General features: G+C 36.1%; 1 protein-coding gene across 4 annotated transcripts in view; it reads right to left on the bottom strand.

Moving 5' to 3' along the window:
* Positions 1-1,841: 1,841 nt before the first annotated feature.
* ZMYM2 (zinc finger MYM-type containing 2) overlaps positions 1,842-25,369 on the bottom strand; it is a 116,139-nt gene continuing 92,611 nt past the window's right edge. For 3 of the 4 annotated variants that reach the window (XM_032314311.1, XM_032314312.1, XM_032314313.1), the window contains 6 exons: positions 24,996-25,164; positions 24,569-24,720; positions 5,145-5,259; positions 3,973-4,224; positions 3,575-3,695; positions 1,842-2,034 (listed from right to left, as the gene is read on the bottom strand). In XM_032314311.1, the coding sequence (XP_032170202.1) occupies positions 1,842-2,034; positions 3,575-3,695; positions 3,973-4,224; positions 5,145-5,259; positions 24,569-24,720; positions 24,996-25,164 (1,002 nt within the window). Of the gene's footprint in view, positions 2,035-3,574; positions 3,696-3,972; positions 4,225-5,144; positions 5,260-24,568; positions 24,721-24,995; positions 25,165-25,369 lie in introns of those variants that run through there. The other variant, XR_004279062.1, reaches the window with a different exon arrangement.

Genomic DNA, 25,369 nt, shown 5'->3' on the forward strand with positions numbered 1-25,369 from the left:
TGAGCAATCTTTTTAGTAAAGTAGTATCAGATTTGCTACTGTCAGTCTCATTATCAAATCAACAAATATAAAATTAAGGGACAGAAATGTTATTCAAACTTATAAAACACGTTAGAACATTATAAAGTGATTTTATGCCAAAAACATTTCTGCTACTTATTGCTTAAATATACAGTGATTACAAGTGTGAAATTTTCCATATCATGATTGCAAAACTTTCTGAATGCTAACATTTATCCTAAGCAAGAGAGAAATATCTAAGGGACATGTAGACATTGCCTAACCACTGTGGAAAATAGCCCAAATTCCCCACAATAATTTTAAAAAATTAATGTCACCGTGGTGAGTCAGGAATCAGAAACAAGACAATATGATTAACACACATGCTCTATGAAGTCAGCCAAACGATTTCTTTACAATAATTTGCAGCTATCATTTTGCTCAGTCTTTATAAAGTAGGATTTTCAGTAAACTTCCTTGTTCTAAAAGAAAAGGTCTGAACGGATAAACTGCTATGCAGAAGCACAAAGTTTTTTAATGCAATCTTCTATAAGAAGTAATTAAATTTTAAAAGCCAAACAATCTAACACCGAATGTGATTTCCCTCAAGATATACTTTATCTTATCCATCAGTTTCTCTGTTCTTTAATCATCTGAAATATCAGAATTACTACACTGGTAATCTTCATAGTAAAATGTGATACTATCTTATTTAAACTAGCTTGACTTTCTATAACAACTATTTTGGGAGTGGCATTTCTAAAAATAATTTTCTCCAACATGTGCATCGGTCATATTTGAAGGCAATACAAAAATCCTAATAAAATTGGTTAAGTTTTAGAGTACTATTCAGATACTGCAATATGATCTCTATCTTTAGGGGGTGGAGAGAGAAAAAAAAAATCAAAGTTCTATAAATGAATGGGATTTTAAATACTTATGGTTGGCATAGAAAACAGAATTCTGTACTTTCATTGGACATTTTTACAAAGAAAATGTCTCAATGATCAGGTTTTCAACATCATTCTTCATTCATATATATATATATATATATATATATACACATATACACATATATACATACATATATACATATATATATATATATATTTTTTTTTTTTTAATTATTGACTGGGGTGATGCAGAAAGCCACAAATGAGAAAAGGACACTAAGGTTTTAATAAGGGGAACAAAAAGTTATTTCACCAGTATAGATTCACATTACAGTACACCAATATTGACAGCATTCTCTTGTCTATTTTTGGTACAGAAGATGGCATCTGTCTACATAACCTTGTAAGGCTTCAGTAACTGAAATATAAAGAAAACAAAACAAACAAAACCCCCCAAAACAAAACAAAAAACCCAGCCTATTAGTTTACAGTTTATTTTAAAAATTCTGAAAGACACTGCAAGTTCTAAACTTTTAGTAGTGCTACCCATACACAACCATCTGGTCAAGAACCCAGTAAAAGATCCTCCTTTCAAGGAAGCCTTTCAACAGTAGAGTTGTGCAATATGGATGTTTCTTACTACAGGAAAAAAATTATACATGGCACATTCTCATTCGTATTTTGTAATGTAAAAAGTTACAAACATACCTAATCAAATAAATAATAATAAAAAAAGAATTTGAATGTATTTGTTAAGTATCCTAAAACCACTACATAGAATAATGGCAACTTTCACTCACAGATTATTTACATGGTAATACCCAGTGTGGGTACACTGCTACAAAACTCAAAACAGAAGGAGTAAACTTGAAATGTTTCCATAATAAAGATCTAGCAGCATGACTATCTAATGCTGTTTTATCCCGATTGCTTCTGAAACGTTCCTTTTTAGTCTGTGTCTTCATCCAGTTCATAATTGTCTTTATCATAAATATCTTTTACTAAAAGAACCCGTACAAGCATATTTTCCAAGGTGTTTCGGTCCAGTGAAGTAGATGTGTACCAGACAGGACTATCTGTTGAACTAGAGCATTCTGGTTGCAAATAAAAAACATCCATTCTCTGATTAAGATTCTGTGGACTTTGGGAGAAAGGAGAAAGTCAATTTCACAGTATATACAAAATTCCCCACAACTTTCTTTTCTTCTTCCAAGAATAATTCCATGACTATTAACAATATTATGTGGTCCAACCACAGCTCATTACTTACATTAAATATTCTATCGTTAAGATATTCTGAAAGTTAATTTCTGTGATGAAAGATTATTTTCCCACCATAATTTAAAGTCTGTATTTCACTGAATTCAAAACACCATTAACAGAAACAATATTTTTAATCATTATTTTAATACTGCCATTAAACAAGTAAAATGCTGCACTGCAGTTATAATTCTAAGATAATTAATCATTAACATGCATCCCCAGCTTCAGAGATAGTAAAATCTGAAAAATGTCTTAAAAATCAATGAAATATGGTAGCTTATAAAATTACCTAACAGCACTATACAACACGAATTTTAATTTTTAAAATATTAACAAGATAATTGTAAGATAGGGATTTCCAACTAATAATAATAAATAATTTCCAACTAATAAAACAACTAATGTAAGATAGGGATTCCAACTAATTTCCAAATAATAATAATAACTTATAACTAATTCTAAGATACAGATTTCCAACTACCACTGGAAGACAGGACACTGTTGCTGCCAAACAGGGCCACCCCAAACCACTGTCAGAAATATTAGTATTTTCTATAAATAACACCACTGCTTTTGTGAGTTCTTAAGAACTAACCAGGGGGCCTAGTTATAATTTATAAAACTTTACCTAAGACAATATACTTGGTTCATACTAACCCTCTGAAAATTAAAGGGTTCATATATAAAGCAACAGACAAGCTTAAAATTTATGATCTCTAAACATTTCACTGGTTTAAAATTTTCTAAAATGTCTTTGGTTTTAGGCTGACAGGGAAAAGCAGTAGTACTGCTGAAAAGTAATGTACTTTTAGAACACTGTATCTTTTAGACCTTCTTAAAGGAACATTTTTGCTTAAATGTTAAGTATTCCATTTTCATCTCCACCTATCCATTCTACCTTTCAATATACCTTTTCACTAGGGGTGTGGTCAAGTTATAGCTTGTCACTTGTTTGTGTCAAGTTTTATACCACTAAACTATATATAAATAAATAAATACTATGTAACCATTTATTTATATATAGTATATGGCTGCTTTCTGGCTATAACGGCAGAATGGAATAGCTGCAGAAGACGCTCTATAGCCCAAAAAAGCCTAAAATATTTACCATCTGATCCTTCACAAAAAAAGTTTGTGCTCTATGTATGCTTTATATAATCACTGGGATTGCTGATTTAAAGATGACAATAATAGTAGTAATCTCATTGGTAGACAACAATTTCTTAACATATGCTTGAATCCTAAAGTATGAAGTATAAGCTGGGTATTTTATAATAATGAGACTACAAACATTAGCTGTGAGAAGAGAGAGAAAAAGCTAAAAAAGATCAGTGAAAAACAGTCACCTCTTGGTAAGTTAAATTCAAGGCAACTAATCTATACTACCATTTAAAAAATTAAATATCATTAACACTTACCTTTTAGACAAATAGCATTCAAACATTTTCACAGGACATCTAGAAGGATTGGCTGTATTTTCAATTTGTTCAAATACTGGCTCATCATCTTCATGTTTTCTTTTTCCAGTAGTAATTTTATCTAAAAAAATAAAAGTTATATAAAATTCTTAAGACCAATCTTGAAAAAAGATAGTACTATTCATTCCTAGTATCTATTGTACCAAATGTGGCTTCCAGTAATTCACAATTTTTCAAACAAAATGAACTAAGACATTTTAAGAATATATAATAAGTTGTCTTACTTTATGAAAATAGCAGTCCTTAGATTCTTAACAAGTGACCCAATACAGTCTTTATTAAGGCAAAGTTTGGCTATCCCTCCCACAGACAATCCAAAAACAAAAATGTCACACTACCTTCATTATCTGTTCCACATAAGGAAGACACTTGGTATCGAAGACATGCTTTGTTTTCCATTGTTAGAGGATTTTTTTTCCAGTGCCTAAATACAGTGCCAAAGGAAAGTCTTAAGTGTTGTTCCACTGTTTTCAGGCCAAAATACTTAGTATTAAAGTAGAACAGGGTATTCAGAAGAGCTACTGGAGAGTGTGATCCTAGTTGTTTTATCCTCCAGAGATAATCTTCTTCAACTCGAGAAAATATTGACCCTTAAATAGAAGTATTTTTAAAGAATTACAATAAATAAAACAATTTTCATTTAACCACCTAGAAAAAATGAAGTTAATTCAAGAACAAACCTATTTCAATCCTCCATTCACACCAGGTTAAAAATGGAATGAATTTCAGAATTACCTATGCAGCTCTTTAACAAAAGAGGCTAGGGAGCAAACCAGACTATGGAACTAGCATCTCTGGAGTAAGGGACTAGATGTTTGCTTCTGTTCTTCTGTAGGACAAGCACACAATGGTCAGAAAGGAATTTAAATCTGCAGAATTCCTGAAAAAAAATAGGTGATTTCTATTCACAAACACATTTTCTCCACACATCTAAAACAGATTTCTTAGAGAAATTTGTATCATAATATCCCCTGGAGGGCTTAAGAAGTAAACATCCAGTGTCTTACTCCAGAGAAAGTTGGGTCATATTCATTACAAATTTCTTCATAAACAGTAGTTATCAATTACTTCATTTCTAATTCAACAAAAGATGAACAGATGAGTTCATGAATAACTACAATGAAAAATATGCTATCTAATTTAAATTATTTCTTAATTATTTTTAATATACTATCTGTAAAAATAAAAATACCAGTAGCAAAGCAACACTTTTATTTACAAGGCATTACCCGGGTACCTGGGTGGCTCAGTTAGTTAAGCATCCAACTCTTTCCAATTTTAGTATATGTGCTGCCGAAGCGAGCACGAGCATCCAACTCTTGATTTCAGCTTAGGTCATGATTGCATAAGGGTTCATGAGATGGAGTCCTGCATCAGGCTCCACACTTAGTCTGCTTCAGATTCTCTTTCCCTCTCTCTCTACCCTTCTCCCCCTCACCCAGCCCCTGCTCACGTGCACGCGTGCACATGCACTCTCTCTAAAATAAATTAAAAAATAAAAGAGCATTACCATCTGGAAGTATGCTGGGTTGCCAACTTCGGAGTATTTTATTCAATTCTTGCTCAAATGTTTGGTATCCTGGATCAATAAATATGTTGTCTTTTCGATTACTACCGCACAAGTACTACAATAAAAAAAAAAAAAAGTTTCTTGAAGGAAAACCAGCTAATTATAAACAGTGAACATATTACTTATATTCTGTATGTCTTAAGAAAGAAAGAAATCTTATGTTTAGGATAAATAAAACAGGCACACTAACACAACAAGGGTGATTACTGGCTTTATCTATATATCTAGAAATCATAAGCAATCAAAATTACCAATTACTCTGTTGCCTAAAAAACCCAAAGCCGAAATACACACCCAAGCATCCAGAACATAAGAACTGGGAGAAATCTTCAGTATGTCAGATAAAAACAGAGTATCTGGCTCCAATTTTTATTATACAGCACATGGAGAAAACAAAATTAGACTTTCCAGTAAGAGTAATTAAATTATTGATTAAAGAAAAATTCTGAATGGTACAGATGGGATGAAATATTCTGTAGCTGCCTGAGGATCTCTTCTAGCACTCTTTGGTAAGCGAATACTTGTTTACTTATTGCCTCTCTTTTTTTTTTTTTTTTTTTTAAAGATTTTATTTATTTATTTGACAGAGAGAGATCACAAGTAGGCAGAGAGGCAGGCAGAGAGAGAGAGAGGAGGAAACAGGCTCCCTGCTGAGCAGAGAGCCCGATGTGGGACTCGATCTCAACACCCTGAGATCATGACCTGAGCCGAAGGCAGCGGCTTAACCCACTGAGCCACCCAGGCGCCCTTATTGCCTCTCTTTAACTCCTGTGAGCCATACAAATTTATGACTGATAAGTTACTATGATAAATCTTACCAGTGAGGGTTATTAAAGAATGATTTAAACACTAAAGTTTGCAAAGTCCACCTACAATGTAATCTAAAAATAAGGCAAAAGTAAAATGTATGACAATACTAGCACTAAGAATGGGAGGCAGGAGTTGGGAAACTTATACTATTATAAGGCTCATACATTATACATAAAGAGGTGCAATCATTTTTGAGGTATATAATGAACTGAAATGCATATTATAAATCCTAGGGCAACCACTACAAAAAACTTAAAAGGCATAAATAAACCAATAGTGGAAATAAAAAAGAATCATAAAAATAACTAATTCAAAAAAAAAAAAAAAAAAAAGCAGAGAAAGAAAAAAGAAACAAAACAAAAACCCCACAAAGAACAGATATAACAAATATAAAACAACCAGGAGGACGGATTTGCATCCAATGTTAGCTGTGACTACATTGAGTATAAAAGGTCTAAACCAGGTGGCAAACTAGAGTCTTTGAGCCAAACTGGTCATCTGCCTATTTTTGTCAATAAAGTTTTCTTGAAACATGGACACAACTGATGTTTGCCTACTGCCCCAGTCTACTTTCATACTACAGTGGCAGAGTTGAATGGGTGTATGACACAGACCAGTGGCCCACAAAGACCAAATAAACATTTACTGTATTTTATGAAAAGGAAAAAAGGGAGCCTGGGTGGCTCAGTGGGTTAGGCCTCTGTCTTCGGCTCGGGTCATGATCTCAGGGTCCTGGGATCTAGTCCCGCGTCAGGCTCTCTGCTCAGCAGGGAGCCTGCTTCCTCCTCCTCTCTCTCTGCCTACTCCTGATCTCTTTCAAATAAATAAATAAAATCTTTAAAAAAAAAAAAAAAAAGGGGTGGGGGGAGTTTGTTGGTCTAAACAAACCAAGACAAGATTGGTCAATTGAATTAAAATTTAAGGGTGGGAGGAACCAGGCCCAACGCTGCCTTCAATTTTTTTTAAGTAATCGCTACACCCAACATGGGACTTGAACTCACAAGCCCGAGATGAAGAGCTGCGTACTCTTCCAACTAAGCCAGTGAAGAGCCCCAAGACACCAACTTTAAATATGTAAACACAGGTAAATGAAAAGTAAAAGGATGAAAAAATATATACAATGTACTTAGGGGCTTGGGTGGCTCAGTCAGTTAAGCATCTGCCTTCAACTAGGGTCAAGATCTCAGGGTTCTGAGATGAGGGCCCATGTAGGGACTCCCTGCTCAGTGGGGAGTCTGCTTCTCCCTCTCCCTTGGTCCCTGCCCCCACTTACGCTTTCTCTTTCCAATAAATAAAATCTTTAAATAGGCCAAGAGACACATGAAAAAATGCTCCACATCACCCGGCATCAGGGAAATACAAATCAAAACCACAATGAGATACCACCTCACACCAGTCAGAATGACTAAAATTAACAAGTCAGGAAATGACAGATGTTGGCGAGGATGCAGAGAAAGGTGAACCCTCCTACACTGTTGGTGGGAATGCAAGCTGGTACCACCATTCTGGAAAACAGCATGGAGGTTCCTCAAAAATATGACAATAGAGCTACCCTATGACCCAGCAACTGCACTACTGAGTATTTATCCTAAAGATACAAACGTAGTGATCCAAAGGGGCACGTGCCCCCGAATGTTTATAGCAACAATGTCCACAATAGCCAAACTATGGAAAGAACCTAGATGTCCATCAACAGATGAATAGATAAAGAAGATGTGGTGTATATATAAAATGGAATACTATGCAGCCATCAAAAGAAATCAAATCTTGCCATTTGCGACAATGTGGATGGAACTAGAGGGTATTATGCTTAGCAAAATAAGTCAATTGGAGAAAGACAACTATCATATGATCTCCCTGATATGAGGAAGTGGAGATGCAACGTGGGGGGTTTGGGGGGGTAGGAAAAGAATAAATGAAAGAGATGGGATCGGGAGACAAACTGTAAGAAATTCTTAATCTCACAAAACAAACTGAGGGTTGTTGGGGGGAGGGAGGTCGGAAGAGGGTGGTGGATGGACACTGGGGTGGGTATGTGCTATGATGAGTGCTATGAAGTGTGTAAACCCACGATTCACAGACTTGTACCCCAGGGCTAAAAATACATTATATGTTTATTAAAAAATAAAAGAATTAATTTTAAAAAAATAAAACTGTTTTGAAGTCTCTTAAAATATATACACACACACACGTATACATAAATATATATATATATACACACATACACATACCATGTACTAATCAAAAATCAGACTAGCATATCATTCATCTGAACTGATCTAACATTACTCCTCCTAGTCAGAAGGAAGATTAGCCAGCATAATTTCAAAATGGCAGAACAAAAATTTCTAACTAATGCCTTTCAATTAGGATGCAAAAATTCCTAATTAATGCCTTTCAGTTAGGATGCAAACCAAACAACTGGCAAGCCATGAAGTAACAATGTCAGATTCCCTCCCCTGCTTTTGGGTTAGTCAGAGAACAGGATTTCTATCATTTCCTAATCTGGAAATTCTCAATGTTATGATTGTAGCATTAATTTCAAATATAATATCACAATTAAACCTATTTAATGGGATTATAAATAGTTGTTGGGTGTTGTTTTTTTGTTTTGTTTTTTTTTAATTTTACTGTTGTTTTTTAAGTAGACTCCAAACCTAGCCGGGAGCTCAATTTGTGGCTTGAATTCACCAGCCTGAGATCAAGACCTGAGCTGAGATCAAGAGTTTTACACTTACTGTAAACTCTGTACACTTACTCACCAACTGAGCCACTCAGGCACACCTAACAAATAGTTTAAGTGTGGTTCCCAGACATTTTTAAAATGTAAACTTAGTACACATTATATAAAACAATCACAAAAATGAAATCCCTATGTTTGAAACAGCAATTTGTATCTTTTGTTCTTAACATAAAGCAGCATACATAATAAAAAAAAAGAAGGAAGTGATCCTGAAATAATTTTCAGCTATTAAGTCAAGTAACAAGGGGAAAGCACTTTCTATGTACATTCAGAACCTTAAAAATAACAAGCCAAAAATTAGGCTCTCAGCTCAGCTCTACTACAAGTAGCTCCTAAATGATGTGCCAACACTCAGTCCTTCTGAAGAGGCTTCTCTGTCAATCCCTGATGAATTAAAAAGATTTGGTCCTCTTACTGGTACAGAAGGAATGACAATAAGCTTTATGAGTCACTGCTGTAGTATGGGAAGGGATACTAACTACATTATGGTTGTTTTTTCCTTTAAAGGCAGTCCCAATATACAAATACCTAACTGCACGCAATTTATAACACCTAATCTACCCCAACACCAAAGGCCAGTAACTTCTGCTTTTCAAGAAACAGAGGAGAAGCCATCAAAGACAGCAGCATCTTCTAAAAAGTAACCCTGAAGAAAATGTCCTGATGGGCCAGGGCTGTCTGAAGAGTAGCAATCTTAATCAAAAATTATCCTCACAGGGAGCGCACCTAGGTGGCTGTCAATTAAGTGTCTGACTCTTGGTTTTCGTTCAGGTCATGATCTCAGGGTCCCGAGATGGAATGCTACCCTGGGATCTGCCCTCAGTGTAAAGTCTGCTTGAGATTCTCTCTACCTCTCCTCTGCCCCTCCCCCCATACTCACACACGTGCGCACTCCAAAATAAACCTTTAAAAACAAACAAACAAAAAAAAGAAATGTAAACATGACCCATAATTAATTTAGCTATAAATCAGCAGCCCTAGTGTTTCAATATTATTCCAACCCTCAGCTGCAATTAAAAATACTTCCAAGAAAAAAATATTGAGTACAATCTTTAAAAATGCTTAAAATCTTTTCATGTTTCACACCCTGGATAAAATACAAAGTCTAAACATTTTATCAATGAATATGGGCCCTTTGCTATATGACTCTTACCTACTTCATACTCCACCCCAGCCCCAAACCTCTTTACACTTCACATTCTACATTCTAGGCATGCCAAGTAGTTCTGGAAAACTGTGCCCTGGTATATATTTTTCTGTCTTCTTGGAATGCCATTGTTCTTCCTTCATCCTTCCTGCCTAGAATTTCTGTATCTATTTCAAAGCTCAGGTTAAAGGTCATCAACACTGCTCTATTTTCTCAGATTACATCCTTAGAATCAATTAGTCCCACTTCTGTGCCACCAAGATACCATACCATGAGGACGCTGTTTAAATACCATTGTTTATGTATTTCAAATCCTTGAGCCGAGCATATTATGGCTTTTGAGTCAAACTGCTTACCAAATTCAAAACATGTAAGCTATATAACCTTGGGTAAGCTACTTAACTTCCCTACATTCACCAAAAACCGGTAAGAATAATAGTAAGGTTCTTCAGAGGATTAAATAACATGTTGAGCTGTTAGCACTATGCATAGAAAGCAGTAAATAGGCAAAAGAAGTCATCTCCAATATCTACTCCAATGTTCAGAAGTCAGCATAAAATAAGCACTTAATAGTTCCTGGAAGAAACCAATGAAATAAGGATTACCAAAACTCTGAATGTATTACACCGCTGCTATGAAATATAAGGCAAATTCTTAAGGCTCTTCTGAATCAAAGAAAGATTAAATGTGTTTTAAAATGTTGTACGTATTTTAATACAATTTAACTATCAATAAAAGCATTTATATTGAACTCAAATTAACAAGACCTAAGTGAGTTTACTGTTTTTTTAATTGAGTAAACAGAGTTCTAACACTTCTTTTAAAAAGAAAAAAATAGGGACAACTGGGTGGCTCAGTGTTGGTTAAGCCTTTGCCTCGGCTCAGGTCATGATCCCAGGGTCCTCGGATGGAGCCCCACAGGCTCTCTGCTCAACAGGAAGCTTGCTTCCCCCTTTCTCTCTGCCTGCCTCTCTGCCTACTTGTGATCTCTGTCTGTCAAATAAATAAATAAAATCTTTTTAAAAAATGAACATCAAATACCAAAAGCAAATAAATATGAATTTTGGAAAAGTATTACTGCATCAAAGTAAATCTTCTTTTCATGAATATTTATGTCAGTGTTACTTAAAAAAGAAAAAAATGTTAATCCCTCCAAATAAGAAATCTTGGAAAAATTTTTAGAAAATGAGAATATCTAGAATCAACAAGGAATTCTCACAAATGGAGTTAAACAACCGAACAATAAAGGGGAAATTCACATAAAAGCAAATTCAAATGGCCAAAATAAAAAAAGATCCTCATCCTTTTGGAAAGCAATCTAGTTATATCTTTTAAAAATAAAAAATACACTTTTATAATCGAATAATAATACCCTTTCAGAAATCTTATCTCATAGAAATACAAGCACCAGTTCTTTAAGATAATTATGTTTTGGGGAAGAAAGATATACATTGTTTATAATAGCAAAATTTTAGGAAACAAAGGGAATACGTGTCATTGTTGAAATGTTTAAATTAAATGAGGCATGAAATATAATATAGTTAAGCCTGTTCAGCTGTTTTTGAGGGACTGCTACAATGTACTAGGAAACTACAGTACAAAGTGATTAATATGGTTCCATGTTCTTAGTTGCCAAACTAGTATATCTTTTGCCATCTTCATTTAAAAAAACACACACAAAGCAGCATACACATCTAGCTAACTGTGATGAGGTGAAAAGGATACAGGAAAAGGTTATTCAACAATTCCACTGACAATACATTTGGAGTGAGGGGCATGAGTTTACTTGTGTAAGGTAGTAGATAAAAGAATAATTATGACTGTGGGATTTCATACACTTTTTGTTTTTAAACATAATCATTATTTCTTAGTCTGTGGGAAAATCAGCTATTTTGTGAGGGAGGGGAAAAAAATGCTATGGTCCCCTTTTATACAGGACCCAGTTAAACATCTGTAATTACATTTAACTCCTCAGTATACAATGCAGAAGTGGCTACACATTTACCTATGTATATTCATAAGCCTTAGTCCTCACAAATAAAGATGCTATTCCTTCTAGAAACATAATAAAAAAAAAAATACATCTTCAACATTATTTTTTGTCAGATGTGAACAAAATTAATAAATGCAACAGTTAAATATGAAAACCCTTCCAAAAATAGCTTCTATTTCTGTACACATCCTTGAAGTAACATTAAACAGCAATGATTTCCAGAAAGTATATTTTACCTTTACACTGAGTTTTAGGATTATTTTTAAAGCTGCTTATAAATACCATGTAGTCTTTCATAACATTAAATCAAGTCTGTGAAAATATGTCTAATGATGAGAATAGTAAAAAAAAAAAAATTTTTTTTCAATTATACTAAAAAAAACACACACACACAAAAATCTATCATTAACCATTTTTAAAGTGAAGAGTTCACCAGTTAAAAAATTTTTTGAGTTAACATTTTTAGTTCATACACAGAACCTTTTTTTTTTTTTTAAGATTTTATTTGTTTATTTGACAGACAGAGATCACAAGTAGGTAGAGAGGCAGGCAGAGAGTGAGAGAGGGAAGCAGGCTCCCTGCTGAGCAGAGAGCCCGATGTGGGACTCGATCCCAGGACCCCGAGATCATGACCTGAGCTGAAGGCAGCGGCTTAACCCACTGAGCCACCCAGGCGCCCCAGAACCTGTTTTAAAAAAGGAGGGAATTCTGAAATATGCTACAAAATGGATAAACTTGAGGGTATTATGCTATGTGCAATAAACCAGTCACAAAAAGAGTAATACTGTATGGTGTCACTTATACAAGATACCTAGAGTACTCAATGTTACAGAGACAGAAAAAGGAATGGTGGTTGCCACGGGCTGAGAGAGAGGAGAAACGAGGAATTATTGTCTAATGGGTAAAAAGTTTCAGTTTTGCAAGATGAAGAGTTATCAGGATGAATGGTGGTAATGTTCACACAGAATTACAAATGCACTCAATACCACTGACCTGTACACTTAGAAACAAGACAGTTAAGTTTTATGCTACATTTTTTTACCACAATAAAAAAATTTTGGAAAAAAAAACAACTAATTTATAATCATTCATTAACAATCCATTTAGCTCCAAAACCTCTAATAGTAATTGGAGTTCTAATATTTACATAATTCAGTCAATAAGAAGCAATCTAGAGATTCAACTTCCTGATAGGGTTATTAGGAAGCCAGCCAATTCTCTTTATACTTTAAGGAAGGAATAATACCAATTACCACAAATTCTTTCAGAAAATAGGAGGAAGGAACACTTTGCCATTCATTTAATGAGGCCAATGGTATTATCCCAATACCAAAGCCAGGGAAAACATGGACTAGTACCCTCATGAACTTCTGCAATGTCATTAAATAATAAAAAGCAAGTCTAATCAGCCAATATAAAAAGGATGATATATCATTATCAAATGAAAGCGCTCTCAGAAATTCAAGGGTGATTTAATATCTGAAAACTAACTGATACGCCATCATTAATAAATAAGGGAGAAAAAACCATATTATTGTTTCAGCAGATGCATAAATCAACAACGATTTATGATAAAAACTCTCAGCAAGATCAACTAACTAGAACTTAAATAAAAATTCAGAAGAAAAAAAAAATAAAAACCTAAGAAGAATTTTCAGCCAGCCAGGAACAGAAGAGAACTTCCTTGACAGGCAACATCATACTTAATAGTGGAGGAACTTCACCCAAGAATTAGAATCAAGGTAAAGGTTTCTACTCTCACCACTAGCATTTAAGTGTTGGGAGGAGGCCTGAGATCCCTAATCAATGTAATAAGACAAGAAAAAGAAAACATGCAGATAAGAAAGAAAGAGGTAAAAGTGTCTCTATTCACAGATAACATGATTATATATATATGGAAATTTCTAAGAAAAAAAAAAAGCATGTACTAGAACTAATAGTGAATTGGTATATACAGAATATTAGATGAACATATAAAAATCAATCGTATTTCTACATGCAAGTTATGTCAGAGGAAACAACTAAGAGAGGAAAGACTATCTGACTTTAGGGAGGTGAACTAGGGTGGAACAGAGAAAGGTAGGACAGAGGAACCCCCCCATTTTGTTATCTTTTATTACACTAAAATTTAAAATTATATTATCTGATACTGGTTTTTAAGCTGAATTTCTAGCCAAAGCCATTTTTACATGAAACTGTAAAGAGAACCCTAAAACACACCGAAAAGTACAGCTGAATTAAAACACAAATAAAAAGGAGTTCAGATGGCAGAGAAACAGGGAGACCCTAGGCTTTCCTTGTCCCTCGAACATAGCTATATTGAGGTCAGATCACTGGAACATCCAGGAAATCAATCGGAAGATTGGAAGAAGGACCTCCATGGTTGGAGTGAGATAGCATAACAAGTGCAAGGTACGTGGAAGTAAACTGGGGGAGAGAGAAGTTGCCACGCCCCGGAGGGAAGGGAACACTTCCTCAGGGAGAGAAAAGGGAGAGAGGGATAGAGTGGTTGAGAGAGTGTGACACAGGTTCACACAAGAAAACCTTTCAGACCACAGACTGGGGAACCAGGGAAACTGAGTGAGGCAGGTTTTTTGCAAATAGTGAAAGGACCTCAAGCTCTGAGGTTTCTCTCCACTCCTGGAGAAAAGGAAGGTTCTGGCCTGGAAGATCACGAAAGTTGTGTAGGAGAGATCATTCCCCTTCATGAAGTATATCTGGAAGAGGAATTACTGCCTTTCCAAGGACAAAAGACCCCGTAGGCACCAGCAAACGGCTTTTCACTGGCAGGGGACAAGGGTGGGCACAAAGGATGGGTAACCTAGTTGCTGCTTTTCACAGTGACATACCACAGATTCCGGACACTGTGCAGGTAGGGGACTGTTTTTCTGGGACAAAGGGCATTAGTCAGAGCACAGCGAGGCTTTAATCTGGAGGAGGGAGCAGATCTGAGTGGTATCAGCTCCTTTAAGATGTGGAGTTAAGCATCTGCCTTCAGCTCATGATCCCAGGGTCCCGGGATCGAGTACTGACTGCATGCGCTCCTTGCTCAGCAGGAAGCCTGCTTCTCCCTCTGCCTGCTGCTCCCCCTGTGTGTTTCTCTCTCTCTCTCTCTGACAAATAAAAAATCTTAATTAAAAAAAAAAAAAAGATTTGGAGTTTTGAACCCCAGCCACATGCCATATATCAAATGCAGGAGATTTTGGAGTTTTGAATCCCAGCTGCACCAAAGATAAAAAGCAGGAGAGCTGGGCGCCAAATTCACTGAGGGTCCTCACTTTTCTGTGAGAGTTTTCAGAACAGCAGGGTGTATGAGATTCTCTGTCTGGAGACAAGAGAGTAGGGTGGCATTTTAGCCTTCCTACCAACATGTTCAGACATGAGAGAGCAACAAAGTGGCCCCCAGTGGAAGTCGGAGCCAATGACATCCAATCCTGCCCCCATGTGCCTGGCACACATTTTTATTAATGGAGCAAGACTGACTCCAAGCCAGCACAGGGGGATCGCCCCCAAAAGAGCAACACAGGCAGCATATAACATGCACCAAGTCTAGTGCTTCAAAGCATTCCCTTCATCTGTGGTGGAAATAGGACCAGGCTGAATTTTTTCTGCCACCAGAATCAGGCTTACAGTTTTTTGCTTATTACTCTGTTTTTTCATTCCCTTCTCTCTCTTTCTTTGGATCAGGTGTCTTTTTTTCCTTTCTTATTCTTTTCTTTTTTTTTTCCTGTTCTTTTTCTTTGAAATCAGGCTTATAGTAATTTTTTTGATTATTTGGGTTTTTTCATTCCTTTTCTTTTACTCTTTTTTGTGAAGCAGGCTTTTCTGTTATTTTCCTTTCTCTTTCTTTCCTTTTTTCCATGCTTTTTTTTTTAAAAAAGATTTTATTCACTAATTTGACACAGAGAGATCACAAGCAGGCAGAGAGAGGGGAGTAAGCAGGCTCCCCACTGAGCAGAGAGCCCGATATAGGGCTCGATCCCAGGACCCTGAGATCATGACCTGAGCCGAAGGCAGCGGCTTAACCCATGAGCCACCCAGGTGCCCCTCCATGCTTTTTTCAACAAAAAAATCAAAGCACACCTAGAAAAAGGTCCAAATACTCCCCACTGCAAGAAAGGAGAAACTCTGCAGAGGACTGACCAGTGCAAAAGAGTAGCCAAATCCAACAGCAGAGTGCAAACACCATATACCAGAAACACTTCCTAAAGTATCAGGCCCTGGACAGTGTATTACCTCTTTTTTTTTTTTAATACAGCATTACTCTCAGGTGCAGGAGAGAGATATAACAAGCTTTCATAACACACAAAAGATAGAAACTTAGCCAAAATAAGATGAAGGAATCCTCCACAAAAGAAAGATCATGAAGATGTCACAGCCAGGGACCTCAAAACAGATACAAGCAAGGTATCTAAACAAGAATTTAGATCTACAGTCATAAGACTACTAGCTGGACTTGAAAAAAGCATAAAGACACCAGAGAAACCATCGCTCCAGAGATAAAGGACCTAAAAACTAGTCAGACCTAAACAAACAAACAAACAAATAAATGTGTGTGTGTGTGTGTGTGTGTGCATGCATGCTTTAACTAAGACACAAATAGACTAGACATAATCACAATGAGGAACTGAAGGAGCAGAGAAGAGGTCAGAAGAGGTGATACAGAAGATAAAATTATGGAAAACAATGAACCTGAAAAAAAAGAGGGAAAGAAAACTATTAGATCATGAAGGTAGACCTGGGGACTCCAATAAGCAAAATCATAACTCCCAGAGAAGAGCAAGGAAAGGAGGTAGAAGGTTTATTTGAACAAATTATACCTGAGAACTTCCCTAATCTGGGTATGGAAATAGGCATTCAAGTCCAAGAAGCACAGCAGATTCCCCTCAAAATCAACAAAAACAAAATCAACATCACGACATATCACTGTGAAACTTGCAAAATATAAAGATAAAGATAGAAGTCTAAAAGCAGCTAGGGAAAAAAAGATCCTTAACCTATAAAGGTAGACACATAAGGCTAAAGCATGCCTGTCAACAGAGACCTAGCATGCCAGAAAGCAGTGGCAATACATAGTCAACCTGTTAAATGGGGAAAACATGCAGCCAAGAATACTTTATCTAGCAAGGCTGACATTCAAAATAGGATGAGAGAGAAAGAGTTTCCAAGACAAACAAAAACTAAAGGAGTTTGTGGCCACTAAACCAGCTATGCAAGAAATATTAAAGGGGACATTTTGAGTGGGAAAGAGAAACCAAAAGTAACAAAGACTAGAAAGGAACAGAGTTAATCTATAGGAACAAGGACTTTACATGTAATACAATGGCACTACATGCATATCTTTTGATAATTACTCTGAATGCAAATGAAATAAATGCTCCAATAAAAAGACACAGGACATCAGAATAGATTAAAAAACAAGACCCATCTCTTGTAAGCATTATAAAAGAGTCAGTCATTTTAACCAAAAGACAGCTCCAGACTGAAAGTGAGGGGCTAGAGAACCATTTATCATGTTAATGGACATCAAAAAAAAAAGCTGGATGGGTCATCTGGGTGGCTCAGGTCATGATCCCAGAGTTCTGGGATCAAGCCCCATATCAGGCTCTTTGCTCGGCGGGGAGCCTGCTTCCCTCTCTCTGTCTGTCTCTCCGCCTACTTATGATCGCTGTCTGTCAAATAAATAAATAAAATCTTAAAAAAAAAAAAAAAGCTGGAGTAGCCATTCCTATATCCCTATATATCAGACAAACTAGATTTTAAACCATAAGAGATGAAAAAAGACACTATAGCATAATAAAGGGGTTCATTCAACAAGAAGATCTAACAACTGCAAATATGTATGCCCCCAATTTGGGAGCAGCTGAATATATGAAACAATTAATAACAGGGTGCCTGGGTGGCTCAGTGGGTTAAACCTCAACCTTCAGCTCAGGTCATGGTCTCAGGGTACCAGGATCGAGCCCCGCATCAGGCTATCTGCTCAGCAGGGAGCCTGCTTCCCCCGTTCTCTCTCTGCCTCTTGCCTACTTGTGATCTCTCTGTTAAATAAATAAAATCTTAAAAAACATTATTAAAAAAAATGAGTAATAAAGAACTCAACAATACTAATATAGTAACAGTAGGAGACTTTAACACCCCACTCACAGCAATGGACAGATAACCTAAGCAGACCAATGGGAAAAAAGGGCTTTAAATGACTAAATGGACCAGATGGACTTTACAGATATATTCATAACATTTCAATCTAGAGAAGGAGAATACACATTCTTCTTGAGTGCACATGGAACAGATTCTCCAGAAGAGATCACATACTGGGTGTCACATATCAGGTCTCAACAAGTACAAAAAGACAGAGATCACACCATGCATACTTTCAGACCACAATGCTGTGAAACTGGAAGTCAATTACAAGAAAATATTTGTAAAGAGCACAAATACATGGAAATTAAAGAACTTCCTATTAAAGAATGAATAGGTACACCACGAAATTAAAGAACAATTAAAAAAAAATGGAAGCAAATGAAACTGAAAACACCACAGTCCAAAACCTTTGGGAGGCAGCAAAGGTGGTCCTAAGAGGGAAGGATATAGCAATATAGGCCTTTCTCAAGAAGCAAGAAAAGTCTCAAATATACAACCTCCTAACCTTATACTTAAAGGAGCGAGAAAAAGAACAGCAAATAAAACCTAAATCCAGCAGAAGGGAAATAACAGAGATCAGAGCAGAAATAAATGAGAGTAATCAAAAGAACAGTAGAACAGATGAACGATTGGGGCGCCTCGGTGGCTCAGTGGGTTAAAGCCTCTGCCTTCGGCTCGGGTCATGATCCTAGGGTCCTGGGATCAAGCCCCACGTTGGGCTCTCTGCTCCGCAGGGAGCCCGCCTCCCTCCCTCTGTCTATCTCTCTCTCTCTGCCTGCCTCTGCCTACTTGTGATATCTGTCAAATAAATAAAATCTTTAAAAAAAACAAAAACAAAAACAGATGAATGAAACTAGAACTTGTTCTTTGAAAGAATTAACAAAACTGATAAATCCTTCAGCCAGACTTACCAAAAAGAAAAAAGAAGGGATCCAAATGAATAAAATCATAAATGAAAGAGAAAAGCTCACAACCAACACCATAGAAATACAAACAAAATATACGTAAGGGAATATTATGAGCAATTATATACCAACAAATTAGGTAATCTGGAAGAAATGGATAAATTCCTAGAAACATATAAACTACCAAAACTGAAAAAGGAAGATACAGAAAATCAGAACAGAACCACAACCAGCAAAGAATTGGAATCAGTAATCAAAAAATCTCCCAAGCAACAGGAAAGTTCTTTATAGATTCTGAATACTAGCCATCACAGGGCTAGATGGCTTCCCAGGGGAATTCTATCATTTAAAGAAGAATTAATACCTATTCTCCTGAAACTGTTCCAAAAAATAGAAAGGGAAGGAAAACTTCCAAACTCATTTTATGAGGCTAGCATTGCCTTGATCCCAAAAACAAAGACCCCACCAAAGAGGAGAATTACAGACCAATATCCCTGATAAACATGGATGCAAAAATACTCACCAAAATACTAGCTAATAGGATCCAACCGTACATTAAAAGGATTATTCACCATGACCAAGTGGGATTTATTCATGAGCTACAAGTTTGGTTCAATATCCACAAATCAATGTCATATACTACTTTAATCAAAGAAAAGGACAAGAATCATATGATACTCTGAACAGATGCAGAAAAAGCATTTGACAAAGTATAGTACCCTTGATCAAAACTCTTCACAGTGTAGGGATAGAGGGTACATACCTCAATATCACAAAAGCCATCTATGAAAAATTTTCAATGGGAAAAAACTGAGAGATTTTCCCCTAAGGTCAGGAACATGGCAGGGGTGTCCACTGTTGTTCAACAAAATACTGGAAGTTCTAGCCTCAGCAATCACACAAGAAAAAGAAATAAAATGCACCCTAATCAGCAAGGAAGAACTCAAACTTTCACTTCTCGCATACAACATGATACTCTGCAGAAAACCTGAAAGACTCCACCCAAAAAATTGCTAGAATTGATATAGGAATTCAGAAAAGTGGCAAGATATAAAATCAATGCACAGAAATCTGTAAGATTTCTATACACCAATAATGAAGCAGCAAAAAGAGAAATCAAAGGAATTGATCCCCATTACAAGTGCACCAAAAAACCATAAAATACCTAGGAATAAGCCTAACCAAACAGGTAAAAGGTCTATACCCTGAAAACTGTGAACGCTTATGAAAGAAATTGAGGAGGACACAAAAAAATGGAAAAACATTCCATGCTTATGGATCAGAAAAACAAGTATTATTAAAATGTCTATGCTACCCAAAGCAATCCACACATTCATACAATCCCTATCAAAAACCAGAATTTTTCTCAGAGCTGGAACCAACAATTCTAAAACTTATGGAGCCAGAAAAGACCCCAAACAGCTGAAGTAATGTTGAAAAAGAAAACCAAAAGCATCACAACTAGATTTCAAGCTGTACTATTAAAGCTGTAATCAGGGGAGCCTGGGTGGCTCAGCTGGGTAAGTGTCTGCCGTCAGCTCAGGTCATGAACCCAGAGTCCTGGGATCAAGTTCTGCATCCGGCTCTCTGCTCAGCGGGGAGTCTGCTTCTCCCTCTGCCCCTCCCCACTGGTCATGCTCACTCGCTCTCTCAAATAAATAAAATCTTTAAAAAAATAAAGCTGTCGGGGCGCCTGGGTGGCTCAGTGGGTTAAAGCCTCTGCCTTTGGCTCAGGTCATGATCCCAGTGTCCTGGGATCGAGCCCCACATCGGGCTGTCTGCTCCGCAGAGAGCCTGCTTCCTCCTCTCTCTCTCTCTCTGCCTGCCTCTCTGCCTACTTGTGATCTCTGTCTGTCAAATAAATAAATAAAACCTTTTAAATAAATAAATAAATAAAGCTGTCATCAAGACAGTATGAGACTGGCACAAAAATTGACTTACAGATCAGTGGAACAAAATACAGAACCCAGAAACATACCCTCAACTGTAAAAGACAATCTCTTCAACAAATGGTATTGGGAAAACTGGACACCCACAAGCAGAAGAAGGAAACTGGACAACTTTCTTACACCACACAAAAAATAAATTCAAAATGGATGAAGAAAGCTAAATGTGATACAGGAATCCAACAAAATCCTAGAAGGCAGCATGGCAGCAATGTCTCTGACATCAGCTGTAGGAACTTCTTACTAGACACGTATCTCAGAGGCAAGGGAAACAAAAGCAAAAATGAACTACTGGGACTTCATCAAGATAAAACATTCTGCACAGAAAAAGAAAAAATTCAACAAACCTAAAAGGGAACCCAAAGAATGGGAGTAGGCATTTGCAAATGACATATCAGATTAAGGGTAGTATCCAAAATCTATAAAGAAGTTGTCAAACTCAACAACCAAAGAACAATTAATCCAGCCAAGAAAGACTTTTCTCCAAAAAAGACATACAAATGGGTGACAGATACACGAAAAAATTCACATCGTTCATCATCAGGGAAACATAAATTAAAACCACAATGAGGTGCCACCTCATACCTGTCAGAATGGCTAAAATGAACAACTCAGAAAACAACATACGTTGACAAGGATGTGAAGAAAGGGGAACCCTCTTAGTCTGGGAACCCTCTTACTTTGAGAAAGCAAAGTGGTGCAGACACTCTGGAAAACAGTAATGCAGGATCCTCCAAAAGTTAAAAATAGAACTACCCTAAAACCTAGCAATTGCACTACTAGGTATTTTTCCAAAGGATATAAAAATAGTGATTCGAGGGGTGCCTGGGTGGCTCAGTGGGTTAAAGCCTCTGCTTTCAGCTCAGGTCATGATCCCAGGGTCCTGGGATCGAGCCCCACATCGGGCTCTCTGCTCAGCAGGGAGCCTGCTTCTTCCTCTCTCTCTGCCTGCCTCTCTGCCTACTTGTGATCTCTGTCTGTCAAATAAATAAATAAATCTTAAAAAAAAAAATAGTGATTCGAAGGGGCACATGCACTCCAATTACATATAGTAGGAAGAAGATGTGGTGTGTATACACACACACAGAGGGGGGAAGGGGGGGGAGGAGAGGGGGAGAGAGAGAATGGAATATTACTCGGTCATCAAAAAGAATGAGGGGCACCTGGGTGGTTCAGTGGGTTGAAGCCTCTGCCTTTGGCTCAGGTCGTGATCCCAGGGTCCTGGGTCCTGGGTCCTGGGATCAAGCCCCGCATCAGGCTCTCCCCACTCGGTGGGGAGCCTGCTTCTTCCTCTCCCTCTGCCTGCCTCTCTCTGCCCACTTGTGATCTCTGTCTGTCAAAATAAATAAATAAAATCTTAAAAAAAAAAAAAAAAAAAAGAATGAAATCTTGCCATTTGCAACAATGTGGTTGGACCTAGAGTATATTATGCTAAGTGAAATAAGTCAGTCAGAGAAAGACAAATACTGTTATGATTTCACTCATATGTGGAATTTAAGAAACAAAACAGATGAACACAGAGGATGGGAAGGAAAAATAAAGTAAGATCAAAACAGAGGGTAGCAAACCATAAGGGACTCAAATATAGGCAACAAACTGAGAGTTGCTGGAGGGGAGGTACATAGGGTTATGGGGTTAATTGGGTGATGGGCATTAAGGAGGAGATTGTCTTTTTTGATGTAATGAGTAGTGGATGTTATATACAACTAATGAATCACTAAATTCTCTCCCTGAACCTAATAATACATTATATGTGAACTAATATGTATTTTTAAAAAGTTTTAAGAAAAAAAAAACACTAATGAGAGCCTATAACTCAACCTCTTTCCTTCCTGCTGAATTAATCTGGCAGAACCCTAGTGTGCTCGTCAACATTTTTATAAATGATTGATCACAACAACAGAATATTTCTAAGATGATGATATAAACATTTATTTTAAAAGAAGGTTGTTCCACCATCTTAAATAAGTACACACAGTAAAAAGCAGTGGAAAACTAGATAGACAGGTCTATTGTGTACTAGTCATTGACAATTATACAGGTCAATGAGTGCCTACCATATGGGCTGCATGGTACAAGACACTAAGAGTAAGACCCAGATCCTATTTCTCTGAAGAGGATTTATATGTAATAAATAACTTATTCTGATTCTTACTGAGATGTTTTCACCTACACCTAGCACCTGCTATTTTTATTCTTTTTTACTAGGAGGTTTAATAAAAAAGGGGGAAACATATAGGTCTACAAATGCTGAGTTAGAACCAAGGAGTCCTAATGTTTTAGAATTCTTAATTTTTTGAATTTTACAGAGGAAATACAGGGCATGTATATGCTTACATTGTAATCCTAGAGTATTCGAAGGAAGTACACTGTATTTGTTTAGAAACATTAGCAATCCTTTAGTGAATTAGACCATTAATATTCTATGGATAATCAAACTAAGTGTAATAAGAAGTAGTAACTGCACAACTCTTCAAGTTGTGTTTTATTTGTCAAATTAGTTTATGTGAAAAGCTAAAGGGTAAAATCTTTAGTTTTCAGGAGTTTAGGCATTTGGAATGGCCATCTAAACATGAGGCTCAAAGTACATATAAATCTATAAAGAATAAAAAAAAGTAAAATCTACTATATATTTAGGTTGTTACTGTAAAATATGTGATGGCCTTTGAACAGATAGTAATTTATAACCGTGTGTTATTTCCCCATTACCACTTATATAATCTTGAGCAAATTTCTATCCTAAAGAAAACGTAAGTAAAATACAATTAAGACAATTCTAATTTTCTGAGTAATCTATTTCATATTCTACCAACTGTTAGCAGTACATCATTAAATTCTGGGCCTATAAACAAAACTCTACATTAAAAGGAAAAAAAAAAAAGCCACCACACCCAAAAAAACCCTCTATCTTCTATCATCTACCACAGCAAAAAATAACACAGGATGTCAAGCAAGATCCTGGACTCAAACCCAAACAATTTGTTCAGAATTACAAGTTGATCTTTATGTTTATTATGGAAAATAGGCTCACTCATGATTCACAGACATGTGGTTTACATTTATCTAAAAACCCAAAGAATGATCTCCTTTTATAAGATGATTTAGAAGAATTACTGAGTAAATACCCTATTTAACAATTTAAGAACATAAGAAGTATGAAATTCAAACAGGAACCCATTTGCAAAGGAACCCAGTTTTCTGTTTACACATATATCAGCATGGATCTATATATACATATATGGTCATACCCCAAGATGTTAATTCATTTATTTGCAATTTTAAAAAGGAAATGAAGCCATCCTAATTACTATATATGGTAACAAATATACAGCTTCATTAGATGCATTACAAAAGATGTAGGAGTTTCAATGAGTCATCTGACCATAACTCCATTTCTCACATCAATTCTTTTTGGTTATGGTACAATAGTTTTGGAGAACTTGAGGATTTTTAGAAACATACATCATTATAACAGAAAGACCTATATACAAAGTAGCTAAGAAAATCCTTTATAATACCCTAGTATTTGCAAATACAGTAAATTCTTTCATGCCTTAGCAAGTCAAGATATCACTATGTTCCATAAAGCTGCCCTTAATATTCTTGAAACATTAACACTTTTCCAAAACTACTACAACAACCAATTATAGTCAAACGTAGCCATCAAATTACAAACCTCCTGTATTCCAAGGCAAAGATAATAGATGCTGTCAGGTGCATAACTCTCTCCATTTGGCCGTCGGATCTCATTGACAAAATGGGCTAACCCATAGTTAAGCTCAGCTGTGGTGTGAGAGAGCAGATCCTCTTTTAACTTTACTGATTTAGCTAAAAAGAGAGGAAAAAATTAGTAATTATTATTTACTCTTAAGATTAAGAAACTTTCTGAAATTAATTTATACTATATAAGAACTATATAAGAATATAAGAATTTATACTATATAAGAACTATATACTATATAAATACTTTAAAGTAAAATAAAAGCTACTTAAATGTACTTAACATATTGTAAGCTACATTCATTTTTTTTAAAGTAAAGGTAGTTATAACAAAAATCTTGAATTGAAATACAATGTAGAAGAAACAAAATCAGAACACTTACGAGATTTTAGCTCATCTAATACCAGAAGATCTTCATCAAGTTGCCTAGTTTTGACCCAGTGTTTCCATGCATTTACACCATATGTATATTTGAAAGGGAAGGTGCATTCTGAATTGTCAGAACTATCATCATGAGACTGGTATCCTGATACAGCTTTTCTTTTGGCTCCCTATTAGTAAAACACCACTGTAAAATCTTTTTGTAAAAAAACCTGTTATTATTTCATGACTTTATGTAGGCCATCTCTCAACAAATGCAAATCAAGAGAAATATATTTATATGCTTAGAACTGATTGGTATTCCAGAATCTGAGAATAGTTACTTGAAATATACCTCCAGGAATGCCATATTTCTACATAAACCATCTTGTATAA

Source organism: Mustela erminea, chromosome 15 (genome assembly GCF_009829155.1).
Source record: "Mustela erminea isolate mMusErm1 chromosome 15, mMusErm1.Pri, whole genome shotgun sequence".
NCBI lineage: Eukaryota > Metazoa > Chordata > Mammalia > Carnivora > Mustelidae > Mustela > Mustela erminea.